This window comes from Podarcis gaigeae (genome assembly GCF_964106915.1).
Source record: "Podarcis gaigeae genome assembly, chromosome: 5".
In the NCBI taxonomy this organism is placed as follows: Eukaryota; Metazoa; Chordata; class Lepidosauria; order Squamata; family Lacertidae; genus Podarcis; species Podarcis gaigeae.
In genome coordinates this window covers 81394871-81414635 of record NC_139681.1, presented here as the reverse complement: position 1 = coordinate 81414635, position 19765 = coordinate 81394871, and the positions used below count along the sequence as shown (strand labels likewise).

The window sequence follows — 19765 nt, the reverse complement described above, 5'->3', positions numbered from 1 at the left end:
AGAACGCTTTGGTTTAAGAAAGGACTTCCAGAACGGATTAAGTTCGTAAACCAAGGTACCACTGTATTGGAGATGACATAATCATAGGAGGACACAGATCACTGATCCATCTAGGTCCATATTATCCACAATGACCAGCAGTGGTTCACCAGGATTTCAGACGGGGGTCTCTTCCAGCCCTACCTAGAGATACCAGGGGCCTTCTGCATGCAAAGCAGATGTTCTACCACTGAACTACAGTTCTTCCTTGGTTCAATGTTGGTGTCAGGTCTCACATGCAATGGAACAGTTTCTGTTCCCTTAAGCCGAGGTGCCACGAATAGCGAAAGGACATAATACCAAGGGAGAAGACTTACTTTCTATCTGTGAATGTAGATCATTGACTATCACCTGTAGCTGCCCAATCGTCATATCTCTCAGATCTGTGGGCTTTAAGCTTCTTTTCATCAAACATTCACTTATATGAGGCATATGTGGCAGCTAAAAAGAACGACAACAACACTTTAGGCCACTGTCATGGCCAGCAACAATGACAAAAAAAGAACTTCTGTCAGCATATTTTCTAATGTATTAGCAATAATAGCTAATGATGGTAACCTACTATATATTAAGCACCCTGAGCATTAGTCATTAGGTACTGAATGGATAAAATTTATCAAGTTTAGATACCACATACTGTACTAAGATTTTATAAATACTATACTCTAACAAAGGGGGGAAAACTTTTCCTCCCCTGCATGTTCTGAATCAAATATATTAAATAAATATGCTCCACTTTTAAAACTCATTTTTTACATCTCAGATGGAGCTATAAAGGTAAAGGGGCCCCTGACCATTAGGTCCAGTTGTAGCCGACTCTAGGATTGCGGTGCTCATCTCGCTTTATTGGCCGAGGGAGCCGGCGTACAGCTTCCGAGTCATGTGGCCAGCATGACTAAACCAGAGCAGTGCACGGAAATGCTGTTTATCTTCCCGCTGGAGCGGTACCTATTTATCTACTTGCACTTTGACGTGCTTTCGAACTGCTAAGTTGGCAGGAGCAGGGACCGAGCAACAGGAGCTCACCCTGTCGCGGGGATTCGAACCGCCGACCTTCTGATCGGCAACTCCTAGGCTCTGTGGTTCAACCCACAGCACCACCCGCGTCCCTCCCAGATGGAGCTATAAGCTTTCCCAAATTCCAAAAAGCTTTATTGCAACTGGGGCAACTTCCATGGCTAGAAACAACTCGCAGGCATTGATCTTCTACAAGATACTTACAAGGTCAGCTACGGGAGATTTTTTCCTGTTTTGCTTTTCCACCTCTACTTGCATTTTGGCCATTGGTTTTGCCATTGCTAAGGCCATTTTGGCTTCAGCTTGGAGTTTCTTTTGCCTTGAGAGAAAATCCATGTCATCTAGGGATTCAGATTCCTCTTCAGTAGTGTCTCTGTCAGAATAGGAAGAGCTCTGCTTGCTCTAGAAAAAAGACACAAGATATATATATATACACAATCAGGCTTGTCTAATTCAGCCGCTAGCAATTTAATCAATGAATTAAAACAATAAACATTAACTCTAGCCTTAATGTGAATGGCATGAACCAGAAGTAAACCAGCCCTCTTCCAGAATTGTGTTTAGACTCTAGCGTTAAACCTTTGGCACCCCTGGTTTGAAGGACACCAGATGTCTGAGCTGGGAAAGAATTATACCTGAGACATTAGAGAACTGCTACAGGTCTAAGCAGATGGTATAGATCTGAAAGGATCCCTATGATGCCACACAAAATACCTCTTTAGATTCTCATACTGCGACTGACACCACTCTTCACCTGCTGATGGCAGGTGAAGTTCAACCATACCTGGAGGGCACTAGGTAAGCTATCCCTGGTCTAAGAACTATACCCACTTGCCTAATTGACTGGCCAGGGCTAAAAGCAGCCACTTGTCCCATAATATTTTAAGGTTGCCATTTTGAAGAGCAAAAAAGAGGATACTTTTGCCGACTTCTAACTATGGATTGCTATGACAGCTCTACCCATGAAAAAGAGGATGTGTCCTGGAAAAAGAGGACACGTGGCAACCAACGTTCTTAGGGCACACAACCCAGGCACATCGGTTATCCATAAAATTGTGGCGAGGGATCTGGCCTTGGGGAGCAACATCATCCCTTGACATACATATAACCTGCAATACAAACTGAGGCCTACGCTTCTCATTATAGGTTATGCACATAAATAGCCTATGCTCCAAGCTCGTGAAAGACCAGTCCTTCTTTTTAACAAGCGGGGAATAAACAAGTGTGACACAATGTCACAATAGCAGAAATACTTACCAGAAATACTTTTTATTTACGCTATTTATATATTGTATTTCTTTCTTAGTAATGTTTTGGCTGCCAATATTACGTTGCGTCTGTTTCTTTGAAGTGTATAATATTGTTTTGACAGCTGTAGTATTTTGTTCTTTTTCTTTTATGTTTTAAAATTTAATAAAGGTAAATTTAAAAAAAAAAGAAAACCGGAATTTGGTGCACATTTCCTGACATTTTTCAACATCTTCTGTAAGACTGAAACTCACCATGGGAGACAAAGGTGTATCCAAACTTGTTTCGGTCTTGCTGTCGTCAGCATCACTATCTTTGTCACTTCCGCTGTCATTTACAAAACAAATCTGTAAATTCATCCCACTTTGTAACCTTGAACAGAGGAAAAAAAGAGTGAGAGGGAAAGAGAGATTGGATTATCACTGCTTGCAACGATACAAAATGTACTTTGGCTCTTGGATTCTTATTCTTCTAGAAAGTTTTGCCATTTCTGCATACTCCATCAATGTTAATTCCTAGTCCTCCTTCGTTGGAATTGTTTCTTCTTTCTGTCTTTGAGCATAAATCATTCGGGCAGCTGTAGTAGCGTACATAATTTTTTTTTGTGCTCTTTGGGTACCTCTCCACCAATTATACCTAAAAGAAAAGCTTCTGGTTTTCTTAACAAAAGTAATAATAATAATAATAATAATAATAATAATAATAATAATAATAATTTATTTATACCCCGCCCATCTGGCTGGGTTTCCCCAGCCACTCTGGGTGGCTTCCAAAAAACATTAAAATACTGTAATACATCAAACACTAAAAGCTTCCTTAAACAGGGCTGCTTTCAGATGTCTTCTGAAAGTCTGGTAGTTGTTGTTCTCTTTGACATCTGGTGGGAGGACGTTCCACAGGGAGGGCGCCACTACTGAGAAGGCCCTCTGCCTGGTTCCCTGTAACTTGGCTTCTCACAGTGAGGGAACAGCTAGAAGGCCCTCGGTGCTGGACCTCAGTGTCCGGGTAGAACGATGGGGGTGGAGACGCTCCTTCAGATATATCTTCAATATTTTTTTCAACTTATTATAAATCATTTCCCAGAAAACTTGTGCTACCTTACATGACTACTACATATGGGAAAAGGTACCCTCCTTCTCTTTACATTTCAAACAGGTATCTGATTCTGACTTATACATTCATTAGGAGTTCGATACCATCCCCTATGTTTCCTTTTCTCTGCTGGTCTCTAGAAACCAGTTTACATGCTTGAGTAACTTGTTTACCATCGCTTGAGCTTTATTTAAAGTACAGTTGAACAGGCTAAAAAGGAAAAAGTTGGGTTATGTATGAGAGTTTATCATTACGACATATTGAGATGATCCAAATTTAGCAAAGTTTAGCAAATACATTTCCAAACTGTAACTGTGCTAGATTTGAAAGGGGGAGGGGAGAGGAAGCATTCTGAGAAACTTTTTTTTTTTTTAATAAAAAAAGTTACACATGTAAATAATGGAGATTCTCAGTCTGGAAACAGTTAACGTGTCTGAATAATAAAATACAACATTGCATTTAGAACTAACTTATCCCAATTTGTTTTTACTGTTGGATTTACAGTTGCCTGCAAAAGACGAGTACAGATTTGCTATTTCTACCTGACGGGGTAGATTGGCTTCAGGCTTGCTACTTATACTTTGCATTTTACTAGATCCCCAAGAACTACCACCCAGAGTCAGGTGCAAAATGCAGTTAGAATGAAAGGGCAGGGGGCACCTGAGCCCATTATGTGTACCAGAACTGAATTGACTCACAGTGTTTTTCGCATAAAAATCCACTCCTGGTTAGCTTTCTCCATTTCAGCAGCCTAATTTAGGTGGGAAAAGCCATTTTATTGTTCCCATTGCTAAACAACTCAGTTGTAAACCCTTGCCAAACTATTGCAAGCCACCCAGGGATCTTGACCTACCTTCTGCCTAATGCTGCTTTACATTATTTTAGAGAAATGCAATCAGCTGCCGTTGCCTGTGTCCAAAACAGTAATTTTCTGTTCACCTGATTAGCTCTGAGTGCTCTTGTGCAGAATGGCTGCAATCAAATTCAAAAGGGTGTTCTTCACACCCAGAGAACTTACTGTTTTTTTGTACATTGTTGAGAAAAAAATATATCACAAAATCTCTTGTGCATGACTGGCCAGGAATGGCCTCCCCAATTAAACAGAAGAAGAAGCTGAAGCATTTAAAACCACTCAGAATATATTTTCTAGAACTCCGTGCCTAATAGCATTATTGGTTATCAATACCTGCTTAAAATGTTGATCTAGGCAAGCCTACCCAGACATGTCATTATTATGTACAGGTACATTATTATTTGTTTTTAAAATACGTTGGTTTTTATCTACAGTTTAGCAATTCTATTATGTCTGTTTTAAAAGTCTGTTTCTATTGCTTAAAGAAAAAAGAATATTTTATACCAGGGGTGTCCAACTTCCAAGAGACTGCAATCTATTCCCATTTTTTGGGGGGGTCTAAGATCAACCAGGATCGACCAGGGACATGCCGCAATCAACCAATCAACCAGTAGCTTGAGACCTGTTTGACAGCCCGCCCTGCTTTATACCATTTCAAATAAACCACTCAGATTTTAATTGTTTATTAAGCAGAATATAAATCTTGATAAACATACATACTGTACATACATATCACCTGTAAAGTTGGACCTAAATAAATGAATAAAATCAGAATACCTGGAAAATCAGTTCTATACAATAGTGCCACCTAGCTTCAACCGGTATTCATGTAGAAGTCACAGGCCTTCTGGCACATAAGGAAGGCTTCTGTGGAGCAACGTCTACTCCTTGCATGTGAACATCATCTTGGCATTCATTCAACTGCTCACTTTTTCCTCCTCATTCAAATACCCTCTAGATCTCCCAAAGTGTGTCAATCAAAAGGCTTTCGAAAGAGCACATGCCATAAATCTGCCCACACACCCTCTTTAAAAACCCCACCACAATAATTATATGTTCCTCACCACATGGCCTTTCCTTGCCATCTCATTGTTTTAATTGACAACCTTCTTTTCCGCCTGCCCTACTGGCCATATATTCTTTGACTGAAAGCTTTGGGAGCTGGGGAATCCACCCTCTTTACAAATGTATGCTAAACACCCATGTGGACCACGTCTGAGCGCTGCAGAAACCTCATGGCATAAGTGATTGGAATGCAATTCATTTTAAGAACAGAATGGTTGGCTGTAATTTAGGAGAACTTCAAATAGCCTGCAAAAACCAGCAGCATCCTGTGTTGTGTATGTTTCTTCTTTCTAAAGCTTGTTCTTATGTTTGTGGAGCATTGCTAGGAACAGCATTTTGCCATAATGACTGAATACTGAGGGGAGGCAATATCTCTTCCCAATCCAGCTCATACATGTGGGGAGGAATGAAGCCACACCTGCACTCGCACCAAATCAACGCATCTGCCCTGTTTCTGATGCTCCTGCGGGTCGATGTGAGGCTACCACATCCAAGGTTTATTAGGAAGTGGAATTATCCATCTGGCCCACAGGTGACTTTATGGGTCCCAATGATAAAGCAAATGTTGAGTGTTACAGAAAGACTGCTCTGAGCATTGTTCAGAGATGAAACTTTTCAGTTAACATTGTTTCATGATAGACACACAAAAATCATTTACAGTGGACGCTTGGGTTGCAAATGTGACCCGTGCGGGATGCACGTTTGCAACCTGCAGTGTTCGCAATGCAGCGGTGCATCTGCGCACGCGCGGGTTGCGATTCGGCGCTTCTGTGCATACACAAAGTGTGATTTAGCGCTTCTGCACATGTGCGACCGCCCAAACCTGGAAGTAACCCATTCCAGTACTTCCAGGTTTCGGTGGTCCGTAACCCGAAAAAACGCAACCTGAACCGTCTGTAACCTGAGGTATGACTGTATTGCACTAGTACTGTACTGCCAATTTTAATTGCTGTACATTGAGTACTATTTTAGCCAAAGGCAGAATAGGCATCTCCTTAAGGGAAGACCAAGAACAATCCTACTCAACAGCCCTATCCCCCAAAGAACCAGGGCTTTAGGCTATGTTACTTGAACTTAGTTGAACTAAACACACCTATTATTTAAAGCATTTAAAACCCTGTTCTTCAGCCAAAAAAGGGTTATAAAGATCAGTAGTAAGACAGTCCCTGTCTGCAGCTTTACAGCCCAAAATATATGACACAAAAGAGAAGCAGAGCAGGAGGAGAAAGCAAACTCAGGCACTACTTCTTAGTTGCATAGTGCTAATTAAGATATGTATTTTAAGATATGAATTTTAGTCCATTAAACAACCAATTAAATTTGTGTAGAATTGCCTACAGGTAAAACGGTATATCTGAAGTAAGAAGGAACTTTTCTGATGATATACACACAGGTATTGGCCCTGTGTGTGAATGAAAGTGTTTCTCGTAAGATGGTTGCCACCTGCAGTTTTTATAAACATTAAAAAAAAAAAAAGATTAATGTAGCTGAAGAATCCGTTAACCACTGTAACTCTGTTGTTTTTTTTAAATCACCATTTATAAATAGGACCATTGCCTGATTAAAGAAATCTTAAAGTCATATGAGTTTTAGTCAATTAAACCTGCATAAATGTGCAGGTGAGAAAAATAGAACTCCCTGCATCAGGGCAGACATCATAGGCTGTTTATTATCTTTAATACAAGTGTGTGTGTCTGTGCGTCTGTGTCTGTCTCCAGATGTCAAGAAGAGCAATTCCTTCCTGTCTAAAAAGGGGGAATGTCTCTTCAAAGATGATTCATGAAGCTGAGCAAGGATGCAGGGTGTGTGTGTGTGTGTCATGGTTCCAGGATGTTTTTCAGAACAGAAGCAACAATATGATCTGCCAGAGCACCAGGACACTCCTTGCTCTGGCAAATGAATGGGGTGATAAAGAGATTTTCAAGTTTGTTTGGGACAGATTGAGAAGTTGAGACCCATGGAAACATCTGGAGAGACTGACTGGATCAGAGTTTTTAATATACATTTTAAACTGGTTCTAAGTCATGGTTCTGTATGGAAGTGTGAGCTGGACCATAAAGAAGGCTGATTGCCGAAGAATTGATGCCTTTGAATTATGGTGCTGGAGGAGACTCTTGAGAGTCCCATGGACTGCAAGAAGATCAAACCTCTCCATTCTGAAGGAAATCAGCCCTGAGTGCTCACTGGAAGGACAGATCCTGAAGCTGAGGCTCCAATACTTCGGCCACCTCATGAAAAGAGAAGACTCCCTGGAAAAGACCCTGATGTTGGAAAAGATGGAGGGCACAAGGAGAAGGGGACGACAGAGGACGACATGGTTGGACAGTGTTCTCGAAGCTACTAACATGAGTTTGACCAAACTGGGGGAGGCAGTGGAAGACAGGAGTGCCTGGCGTGCTCTGGTCCATGGGTCACAAAGAGTCGGACACGACTAAACGACTAAACAACAACAACAAAGTCGTGGTTCTAGTTTTAAGCTGCTGTTATGCATTTTCCCAAGAAATGACAGACAAGCTGACATGGTTGGTGTTTACTGTGTTTTTAAATTGTGTTTATTATATGTTAAAAAGCAATAAAATGCATTAAAAAGAAAGGAAGAAAAAACAACAGCAACAGAAACCACCCAGCGCCAGTGGATTGTCCAAAGCTGAATAGCAGTGCCTTTGGCCCTCTGTGCTCGCTTAAATCAGCAGGCAATACTTTAACAACCTATTTACTGGTATAATGTACATAATGGTTCCTTTATTCCAAAATCGAACATGATCTCAGCCACAAGGTGGCCTGTAGCACTTTCTTGCAACTTTAGGCATCCTTTTATCATAAATAAGGAATGGGTTGTAATGGAAGCCACATGCACATTAAAGGATTAAATTTAAAATTCACCAATCATCCAGTTATTTGTGCATACAGAGAGCACCTGCTAAAGTATTATATTAACTTGTGCACAAGGCAGGGAGAAGAGATTATTTTTTAAAGCGTTCTTTCGATGATGCATTTGGCTGGTCTCTCTAGTCAGAAACAATTCTTCCATAAAGGTGTTTATTGTGATTGTGGTGATGTTATGCTTCTGGCCATCTGGACTTCTATTCAGCCATCTCCCTTGACAAAATTCCTAAGCTGTGTAATGTCAAGCCATAAAAATGCTAACTGTGATTTATAGCCACCGAGACTCTGTAGACAATACAGAAGCATATGGGTTTTTTCCTCCTCTGGACAGATATGGAATATCCATACAGCGACTGCGATTCACAGAAGAACCATTCCTAATTTGTTATTTCATTAAGAACTTGAAATATGATGGTAAACAAAACATATCACCAGGCAGACAAGACATGTGTAACTAATAAACATGGGCTTTGATTCATGCCATTCCTTCTTTGCGCCCCCATTCCCAGGAGATTTAATCTTGTATTACTCTTCAGTGGAAATGGACAGTAAAATATTATTTTCCATTTACTTTAATGGCTCTTTGGATGCATTATTAATATGCAATATATAATGAATAATTGCATACTTACATTTTTACGCCATGTCTTTTTCTGCTGCACAAGACATTCAATGGGCTTTAGGCATGAAGTATAAATTATAGCTACCCGGGGAAGGGTGTGATAACATATACTGTTCCTTTGCTTTATTCTAGCATTGTTTGCAAAGGGAAATAGATTAACTCCTTACTCCTTTGTGAGTCATAACCTCTGTTCTTAATACCAGCACACACGTTATAGGGAAAATGTTGAGGAGTTCAGAGAGAGAAAACTAGGAGACAAATGCCGCAGTCCTAGAGAGACTTGCCTGAGAGCAAGTACCACTGAAAATAGGATTTTTTCCTGAGTAGCCATGCATAGGAGTATACTGTCAGTTCCTATCCTATGCACATCAACCAGGGAGTGAGTTTGTTTAATATGATAGGACTTATGTCCCAGTAGCCATACATATGATCAGAATCAGGGCCAGTCTTCAATATCTATCAGGCTATGTATATTGACTTGTATGCTTAAATTGAGATGGAGGTACTGACGGCTACTGTACTATTAATATGAGCTGAAGTTTTCTTTTCTTCTTTTCCTTCCTGACTCTTGTTAAACTTTCTATTAAAAGGTAGCCAGAGTAAGAACCAGGCCTTCTTGTTCTTTGTTTTCCAAAGAACCTTGAAAATCAGAGGAAGAAAAACAACAGATGACTTTCAATCAGTGCTAGGGTAGGAAGTCCACACTTGGCTGCCCTTGCCTCCTCAAGGAAATTTGACTTTTGGGCTCCTGTGCGTGGAAAACAGACCCTTCCTGGGAACTCTGAAAGTGCCAGGCTGTGCCATTCAGAGACTATTTTGCCTGAACCCGTACCCTTGCAGGGGATCAGTGAATGTGGCTTTGGAGGTGCAAAGAAAAGCCTAATCAGTGAAACAGTCAGGGCATTTGCATGTGTGAACTTGTGTCTGCTTGCACAAGACATCCATGTGCCATATGTTTCCTCCTCTACCATGAACCTATGCCAAAGAAGAGGAAGGGGTCCCAAGGGGCCCCTACCAGAGCAGTATTTGACTGTGTTGCAAGCCTGTGGAGTGGGACAAATCTGGCCTGGCACATGATACCTTTGTTAGGTAGGGCAGGCTTAGGGAGTGACAGGCCCAAGGTCACCCAGGAATCATCATGTCTGAACATAGATATGAACAGGGGTCTCCCCAGCCTGTGATTTTAGAGTGCCCTTGGAAGGTGTGGCTTCAAAGGGAGGCAGGGCTGTCATGGTGAGTTCCTATGCTTCAAAAATTTACCACTATACCACCGTTGAGGAGCTATCACAACTGCTACTACTGGAAGGTAACAAAATTAGGTGCTTGAAACATGATTTTTTTCTGCAATGGTTGTGGCCATATGCAACGTGGTGGGTGATTAATACAATTTGTACCCCCCAAAGTGCCACTTTAACTCAGGTTGTGTCCTCAAAGCAAAGTAGAGAGCTGAGCACCAAATATTTGGGGTGTGGAGGCACCCTTAGTCCAATTCTTATTATTGTCAACAAGGGATTGTGGACTCTTGTTTGGGCCTCAAAATGGAGAATGGGATGTTGAAAGAACTCTTGTCCTTTATCCTTCCAGATAATGCATTGCTTGTTTAAATAACCAGGAGCCACAAAATCCTTTTTCCAGTGATAAACTGGAGAATGTATATTTTGATGATTCTCCCACAGACAATAACAGCTCACCACTGCATGCACAAATGCTCTTTGGTTTCTACATTTATGTTGAAAATAAATTTTCATCAGGACTGACCATTCACACACTTTTATTTATCATGCCTATATAAAAGTTTGGTTACCATTAAAGTGTTTACAGCTGCTGTGGCATTTGTCCGTGTTAAGTGTGCAGTATTCAGAATTTTACAACAGAGGCAAGAGACTGGATTTCTTACAAAGTATAAAGGGCCTTCATAGCTTCTCAAAGAATATACAATTATATGCCAGTGTAAGACTGGGGGTTTGGGTGGCTGTACTCAAATATATGTCCTTGAGTTCAGATGTCTGAAGGGAGGCAGTGCTGCTTCATAAAATTATTTGTATTTCTTGGTAATACATTTGAAATCTCCCACTAAATCCAAATCTTTATTGCTTAGCCCAGGCATAGGCAAACTCGGCCCTCCAGATGTTTTGGGACTACAACTCCCATCATCCCTAGCTAACAGGACCAGTGGTCAGGGATGATGGGAGTTGTAGTCCCTAAACATCTGGAGGGCCGAGTTTGCCTATGCCTGGCTTAGCCAAAGGCAAACAATCATACAATAGTACAAAAAGCGAGACGTCACTAAATATATGACTTTAACAAACGAAAAGCGTCGTGACTAGCCACTGGAATAGCCAGATAAACTCAGTTAAGTGCAGTGTGTAACTCAGTGTAGACTTCAAAAGGCTTTTAAGTAACACTGATAATTCAAACAGTATCCAGACTTAATGTGCTGAGCGCTTTTAAAATCTTTAAAGCAGCTGAAGAAATTATTCATTACAGATGTTACTGATGTTTCTTTAAATATTTATATCCTCACCTCTGCTGAGTTTGAGATGGCTTATGGAATAGTATATTAAACCATACCTTTCCCCAACATGTTTGAAAGGCATACAGAATGAAGTTCTGGGAAAATGACTGACAGTCACAGAAATGGAAGCAAGCATGACATTCACAAACAACATTGGAAATGCAAGGTACTGTTGGGCAAACAGATGCTGGGGGGGGGGGAGACAGAAGATGAAAAGCTTAGAAGCTCAGACAGTTGAGGGGTTTCTCTTTGTAGTTAAATCATGGACGGACAGAACACTGAAGATAATGTCACAGTCTCAAAAGCCTGGACTTTATGATATTATGCCACGCGGCATAACTCTATGATATTATGCCACATGGAAGCTATTAAAATGATAAATGTTCACCGTGCCATTTTCACTCACCGAGAAGAAAGGCTTGGCTTTCCACTTTTACTACAGCTGGTATAAATTCCTGGGCCATCATCAAAGAAACTTCCAAGCGCCAGTTTTTGCCTGATAGACTCCCTCTCATTTTTTTGAGCCTGAAAAAAACACACAACCAGAACAATTATTGTCAAACCGCTGACAGCAGACCACATTCCTGTAAACAGAACTTTAAAGTTAATCCAACATTTTCAGCACTCAGTGCTATAATTTGAGACAAGGAGATAAAGCGCCAATGATATTACGTACCCTCTTGATTTGTTTCAAATAGAGAATACATGTTGAATATTGTCTCAGACTAGTCACTAGGTGATCCTGGCACAAGTGTTATTTCAGTTCATTTTCGCCTTTAATTTGTCTACTGTCTTTCTACACTGCTATATACAGAATACACAACAAACACCACACATCTTATCACAATCTGACTCAATGCAAGAAGTCATCATTTGTTCCAAGTTCTTGAGTCCAGGAAGTGGGAAGATGGCTTGCTATGAATGGGGTTGCACTACTCTGGAAGGAGCAGGCCCATAGCTTGAGATTACTCCTGTATTCAACTGTCATTGAGGCCCATCTCTAGCTGGTTCACCAGCTATGGCCCCTTTGGGAGAGAGATAACTTGACCACGGCACTCCATGCTGTACTTCCAGATTGGACAATTCTTGCCTAAGCCAACCACGGTTCTGAATTTTATGATGATGATGATGATGATGATGATGATGATAATAATAATAATAATAATAATAATAATAATAATAATAATAATAATTTATTATTTGTACCCTGCCCATCTGGCTGGGTTTCCCCAGCCACTCTGGATGGCTTCCAACAAAGATTAAAAACACATTAAAATGTCATACATAAAAAACTTCCCTAAACAGGGCTGCCTTCAGATGTCTTCTAAATGTCAGGTAGTTGTTTATCTCTTTGACATGTGAAGGGAGGGCGTTCCACAGGGCAGGTGCCACTACCGAGAAGGCCCTCTGCCTGGTTTCCTGTAACTTGGCTTCTCGCAGCAAGGGAACCGCCAGAAGGCCCCCGGGCAGAATGATGGGGGTGGAGACGCTCCTTCAGGCCGAGGCTGTTTAGGGCTTTAAAGGTCAACACCAACACTTCGAATTCTGCTCGGAAACATACTGGGAGCCAGTGTAGGTCTTTCAAAACCAGTGTTATGTGGTCTTGTCGGCTGCCCCAGTCACCGGTCTAGCTGCCGCATTCTGGATTAGTTGTAGTTTTGAAGTCCAGGGTTTGCAACCTGTGATCAAATTTCATTGAATGGAGAGAAGCTTAGTGGGTCTAAAAAGCCAAAATGGATGTATGTGTGTGTGTTGCGGGGTGGAAAGCCCTCTGTAAGCAAACTGTTCAGGTCCCTGGCAAGACCTGGCAGCTTGCAGTGCAGGAGGAAAGAATGTAAAAGAGAAAAGGGGGGCATCAGAAAGTGAGAAAAGTGGCTGCCCAGCCACTCTTGGCCACGCCCCACTCACCACTAGCATATGGCCCCCATCAGCTTACCCCAGAGCAAATGCGGCCCTCGACAGAAAAAAGCCTGCTTGTGGTTTTCCCAGAGGTATCTGGTTGGCCACTGTAAGAATAGGATCATAGAATTATACATATGTAGAGAGTTGGAAGGGATTCCAAGGGTCATCTAGCCCAACCCCCTGCAATGCAGGAAACGTTTGCCCAAGTTGGGGCCTGAACCCACAACCCTGAGATTAAGAATATCATGCTCTACCTACTGAGTTATGTTGGACTAGATGGGCCTTTGGCCTGATCCATTCTTCAAACAAACAAACAAACAAACAAACAAACAAACAAACAAACTGCAAATACCCAGTTCCCTCTACGGATTCAGCCTAAGCAACAATAGGTTTTAATTCATACTTTGTTTATTAGAGTTGGAAACTGGTGCCACGCTGTCTAATCTGAAGCAATTACAGCCTAGTGATTTTGTGGAGCATCACCATTAGCAGAATTCATTAGTGATTGCCCATAGATATGACTGCTAACTGAATGCTTTCAGGAACCATCCTTTGAAACGTATGGCACACCATGCATCTGGTATATAGCTTTTCTGTCTCAAAAAAAGTGCAGCGGCAAACGAACTGCAACATGAGGGGAAAATCAATAACTTTAAGAGCACAGTGGCTGAACTTAATAAGCTGGTATATTCATTTTCACTTTGCCACAAGTGCTGCTATAACAGAAAAGGAACCTCAGGGGGCTCTCTCATTAGATTTTGTTTTTCATCCAATCTATTACATGCTACTGAAGATGCTTCCATCTGCACTGCTGTTTTATGAAGCTGTTTTCCTGCAGTGGGGGGAGAATTCAGAGAAAGACGTGGAAACAGTTGTGTAAGGATAATCTTGGACACTGTAAAAATAAAATATAAATCTAGATGTAGCAGCATCCAGTCGCCTAGAGGCTAAACCATTACAGAAGGAAGCAAAAGTAGAGGCATCATAAAAGAACAATACGCAAAACAAAAATACAATTAAAATAATAAAAGTCAAGCACTCAAAAAATCTGTAAGGTTTGACAGCGGCAGACAGCAATAGCCAACAAAAACTATGGTGAACAGAATATTTTCAGCCAGAATGGCATGCTTGGTGCATATCATAAAATCATAGACAAAACAAAAAAAATTCCTTCCAGTAGCACCTTAAAGGAATTTTTTTTGTTTTGACTATGGCAGACCAACACGGCTACCTATCTGTAAATAAAATCATAGAGTTGGAAGAGACCCTGAAGATCACTCTGAATTAGCAGGAATATGCAGCTGCCCCATGCAAGGATTGAACCTGCAACCTTGGCACTATCAGCACCACACTCTAACCAATGGAGCTATCCATGAAGCTTTCACATGGAAGTTTCTACATTACTCCCAACAGCAGTCCATGCTCAAAGTAGCCACAAATCACTCCCAAAGCCCAAAAGGCAGTTGTCAACTGCCGACCACTGGAAGTCCCCTCCTTCCTTATCACGCTGGCATTAATAAAAAGAAGACACTCGCCATTTCTCATGTTAGTAAGAACGAGTGGGACCTGCAACGAAGGTGGTCCCTGTTTTTTCCATTCTTTTACCCCCACCCTCAGTTCTCTGCCCCACTCCATCAGTAATATGCAGCCACTCACATGCCCAATCCTCACATGCTGCTTTTGCCCACTCCCAACCCTTCAAAGTTTCTTTCTAAATATTCTTTGTACTTCTGAAAACCTTAAGGTTTCTCTAAACTGATAGCATCACCCTTCTGGTGTGTGAGCACTGTGGTTGTGTCTATGGAAGGAATGAAATGCATAGGCTAAAGACGGAACGAGGACCCAGCACATCCTACAAGTAAAATCCTCAACAAATCAATTTCCCTCATCTTCCAAGTTTGCTGCAGGAGCTAATTTCACCATCTGGGCATTGCACTGGCCAGTTTTTGTTTTAAAACAAACTTTTTTTTTCAAATACACATTTGCAATGTTAAAAAGCAACACCACATAACATGTTATCCATCCGTTGGTGAATCAAGTGTTACTTCACAGAGCTTGCTACATGTGAAAGTCTCAGTGTAAAATCTACAGATTTCGTACACACTGCATGCAGCAGTTTACAGGGCAAATATTGACTAAGGTTGCATGCTGAAATCCAGATCTATGGCTCTGAAGCTAGGGATGCTTTAGTCTGGCACACATTTTTAAAAGCAAACTGAGCTGATTCACATTTCCTGGATTAAATACCCAAACTGGAATGCACTTTCAGTTTCCAGGGTGCTTAGAACTTTGCGATAACAGTCCCTGGCTCATCAAACATGCCAAAAATGCATATGAAATTGCATACATTGGGATAAAAATCATATAAATATATTTATTTTAAATGCATGTTATGTAAAAAGATACAGAAAATAAGGTGTTGCATGTGTCTGTGTTATATCCGACACTGTTGTCCCACTTGTGCAACAGAATTCCCGCCTCCCTTCCCATCACCCCCCTTTTTTTGTTTATTCAACACAATATATACACACTACTTGATTGTACCAAAACCTCTAAGCAGTTTACAAGAAATATTATGACTATCAATAAAAACTTAAGAGCAAGTAGTTAAAAACATTTAAAAAATAAAATCAGCAGTAAATGAAAAAGAGATTAAACATGTCAATTATCTGTGTGTCAGGATAGGCTTGTCTAAACAAAAATGGTTTAAGCAGATGCTGAAAGGAATACATGTGAAGGGACCTGCCTGATGTCAATGACAGGGAGTTCCAAAGTGTAGGTGAAATTAAAAGAATGATTTCTTACAAGTGCGGAGCAAATATTGGGTGGCACCTATAACAGCACCACTGCTGGAGATTGAAGCAGTTGAGTGGGCACATATGAGGTTAGACATTGGGGGACCCTCTGAGGTTGATTTTAGGGGTGCATGAGGGAAGGAGAGACAACTCTGTGGTTTTAAATTGCAGATCAATGTATGACAGAAACCAGAAACAGACTGATCTATCTGTCCCTATCTGAAGCCCTCACACTTGCATCAGTTTGTAGAGATTAAAAGAGAGTGTGCCATTTTCAGCTCAAGTGCTACACGTAGTGATTTGCAAGTACTTGTGCATCAGTGCAATTGATCTGTTGGTTGCATCACATCTATGCATAAGATCTGCGGCCGTAATACTTAAGTTACTCATGTTTTACCTACAATTAGAGTGGCTCATGGAAAGACACGGGGAGAATAAAAAGACTAATTAAATTGTGAGGATCATGCAAGTGCAAGCAGTAGACCCAGGGGTGCCCAAACTTTTTTCAAAGAGGGCCGGATTTGATGAAGTGAACATACGTGAGGGCTGACCAAAGTTGCTGACCTTTTTTTAGGATTGAAGTTGTTGACCTTTTCTTAGGACTGAAGCTTTGTTTGTTTGGCCCCCAGTAAATGAACTGCCACAGGGGCTGGATAAAACTGGCCAAAGGGGCGGTTTAGGCCCCCAAAACGGACTTTGGACATGCCTGTGCGGGTGGAGCAATGACACAGTTAGCACAGTAACTAAAGAGAGCACGGAAACTGGCATAATTAGCATCATCATAAAATGGCAGGCAGAAAAGCAGCCTTATGGCTGCAGCAAAAGTCCACAGCAGACCACCAGAGGGTTACTAGAAAATTGTTTTATGCATTTTTTAAATATCTTTTTTTTTTAAAAAAAAGGAAGTGTACACACACTTATGGACCAACAATGTTGGTTTTATTTTTCGCTGTGTGGTAGCAGGGGTCATGGGGTCTTTCCAATCCATTAAAAAGCCAAATGTTGCACCTGCATATTGGAAGCTGGGGGTTTACGCTATGAACTTTGGCAGCTAAACAACAGTTGAGGAAGCTGGCCAACTCATCTAAAGACAAGTTAGCGCTAGCTATTATAACAGGTTTACAAGTCTGCTGGCCAAATATTTATATGTTTATACACTGCAAGGTTGTTTCACAGGCCATTGATCTACTTTTTAATAATTCTCCTCTCCTCCTAAACATTTGCAAGTTCAGTCTCTAAAAACTCAGCAGCCTTCCTATTGAAATAGTCCAGCTCATGGGAAGCTGTTTTTTTTTTATTTTAGACTGACTATTGGGCTGTATTCAATGCTAGAGACCCACTGAAGGCTATGGACATTGTTAACTTAGGTTCACTGATTTCACTGAGTCGACTCTGAGTAGAACTTAGGCAGTAACATACCACTTTAAACAGAATGGAAAGGAGACCCCTTGCTTCTTTAAAGGTAAAGGGACCCCTGACCATTAGGTCCAGTCGTGAGTGACTCTGGGATTGTGGTGCTCATCTCACTTTATTGGCCGAGGGAGCCGGCGTACAGCTTCTGGATCATGTGGCTAGCATGACCAAGCCGCTTCTGGCGAACCAGAAGAGTGCATGGAAATGCCGTTTACCTTCTCGCCGGAGCGGTACCTATTTATCTACTTGCACTTTGACTTGCTTTTGAACTGCTAGGTTGGCAGGAGCAGGGACTGAGCAACGGGAGCTCACCCTGTTGCAGGGATTCGAACCGCCGACCTACCGATCGGCAAGTCCTAGGCTCTGTGGTTTAACCCACATAGCTACAATTCTTTACATAGCTACAATTCCCCAAATGGTTTAACAGTCAATCCCTCACCTCAGGGAACTCTGCAAATTGTAGTTAGGTGTCCTCTAACAACTCTCAGCTAGAATGCAAAGATCTAGCACAGCCACCATAAAACTCAAGATTCATGTTTGGTGCAATCTGGTTCCATTAACATGAATGGTTGTTTTGATACATGCTTCAGTAAAACCTGGGTAATACCTATCATGTTATTGGCACCAAACAAGGAGCTGCACAGATATAACATCAAGAGATACTGAGATGTAACTCTCTGGGGATGCCTCCTAAAGCTTTAAGAACTTGCAGGTCCTTCACATAATAGCATGAATTACATTTTGTTCTGTAATGCAAGCTTAATCTGTATGAAAGCGGGGGAAAGTAGTATAAACCACCACACACACAATGCGGTTGGTTTCACCACTGCCATACCATCAAGGCTAGCCAATGTGGTGTTCAGAGGCTGTGTCAAGTGTCAGCATCTGCTGACACCCTGGGAGGGGGTCAGGAACACTGCGAAAAGTCCACTTGACCTACTGCAACAAGGAGACAAAATCACACAGGGAGGACACATGGAGAGTGTCTTGCCCAAGGAACCTACAAAATCTGGATCCAACACAGGTGGCATCCTCCAGTGCCCACGTCCTATTATTTCACAAAATGCTCATATTTTTATGCAGCTTTCATGTCATTATTTTACCAGGATATATTCTATTTTCTTGGATTGTTTCAATATGGTAGCTCTATCTTCAAAACCATTTACATGGCCAACCCAGTTCTACCTAGTTATGTCCTACTAGCTCAGATGATTAACACTGCCACTTCCTTTCAGTCCATTCTGTTCTCTCAGCAGGTGTGGTGAAGAACTGTTGTCTTCAGCACAGTTTGGAAAGAACCAATTTAGCCAACAAGATTTGCTGCAAATATGTAGAAAATCACTCAGGGCTGAAGTAACTCGGGATACAGGAAATCTCCAGATGTAGCACTTTATTTCCAAGAGTATTTCTTGATCTGGCCCAAATTGGTGTGCTTCAAACAAAACTTCACTGGATAAGCTTTGCGGCCCCTCTGTTTTATTGATGCTTTTTATGGTGCTTCAGAAATGCTGCTGACTTACTCCTATCATTTTGTCTGAATTGTTAAAGGAGAGCCTGAGTCTCACAAAAGCTGGCAGGATCATTAGCTGATTGCTCAACCGGCAGCAATAACACGTCAGAGGATAATTTTATTGACCCTTTTAAAGGACACTTTATTCCAGATATTACCAATAAATGAGTTTTATGTGTTAATGGTGTACATTCACGGTGAGCTTTACATTGCATACATGCACAATGAGAACAGTATGTCAACATTTATATGAAACTGACAGGTCTCTTATTAGGTATCATTGCCCCTTTCCTCTCACAATACAAGGCCTTTCGTATTCTCTAGAACACTTTACCAGCGTGGCATTTATAGCAATAGAAACATGGCTGCAAGGAGTGTAGGCAGCCAGAAATGCAAGCCGTTAAGAGTTCAGAACAAGTCAAATAGTATTTCAATTGTTCCATCTCATTTACTGCACATAGTTTACTAGGTTTTCTAGAAACACAAACAAAACACCATAATTAGAATGTTTATTTAATCCGATAGTAACATAAAGGCAATTCAAAGATGGCAGAATCCAAAATTAACTTGTATTTCAAATATCTAGGCTTCAAAAGAGCCAGAAACAAATATTTTAGGTACCAGCCAAGGAGCGAGATTGAAAAATGATAATATTCTCAGACACTAGTATCAGAGTTTCTGACCATTATGGGATTTTTTTAATAGCAAATTTATAAAGCTAGTGTGTTGGAGGTTCTCCAACTATGAACATATAAAGCTTCCTTATAGTTAGCCAGACTGCAAGTCCCTAAGACACATTCTGACCAGC

General features: G+C 41.2%; 1 protein-coding gene and 1 long non-coding RNA gene across 17 annotated transcripts in view; one reads left to right on the top strand and one right to left on the bottom strand.

The window, feature by feature from the left end:
- LOC310844864 (schwannomin-interacting protein 1) overlaps window positions 1-19765 on the bottom strand; it is a 384519-nt gene that overhangs the window by 8340 nt on the left and 356414 nt on the right. For 15 of the 16 annotated variants that reach the window (XM_083739577.1, XM_083739569.1, XM_083739579.1 and 12 more), the window contains 4 exons: window positions 11744-11862; window positions 2559-2676; window positions 1261-1458; window positions 357-480 (listed from right to left, as the gene is read on the bottom strand). In XM_083739577.1, coding sequence (XP_083595703.1) covers window positions 357-480; window positions 1261-1458; window positions 2559-2676; window positions 11744-11862 — 559 coding nt within the window. Of the gene's footprint in view, window positions 1-356; window positions 481-1260; window positions 1459-2558; window positions 2677-11739; window positions 11863-19765 lie in introns of all 16 variants that reach the window. The other variant, XM_083739576.1, reaches the window with a different exon arrangement.
- Window positions 2437-3733, top strand: LOC310845195. Its single transcript, XR_014564565.1, has 2 exons — window positions 2437-2973; window positions 3342-3733. It is a non-coding gene; the product is annotated as an uncharacterized lncRNA (long non-coding RNA).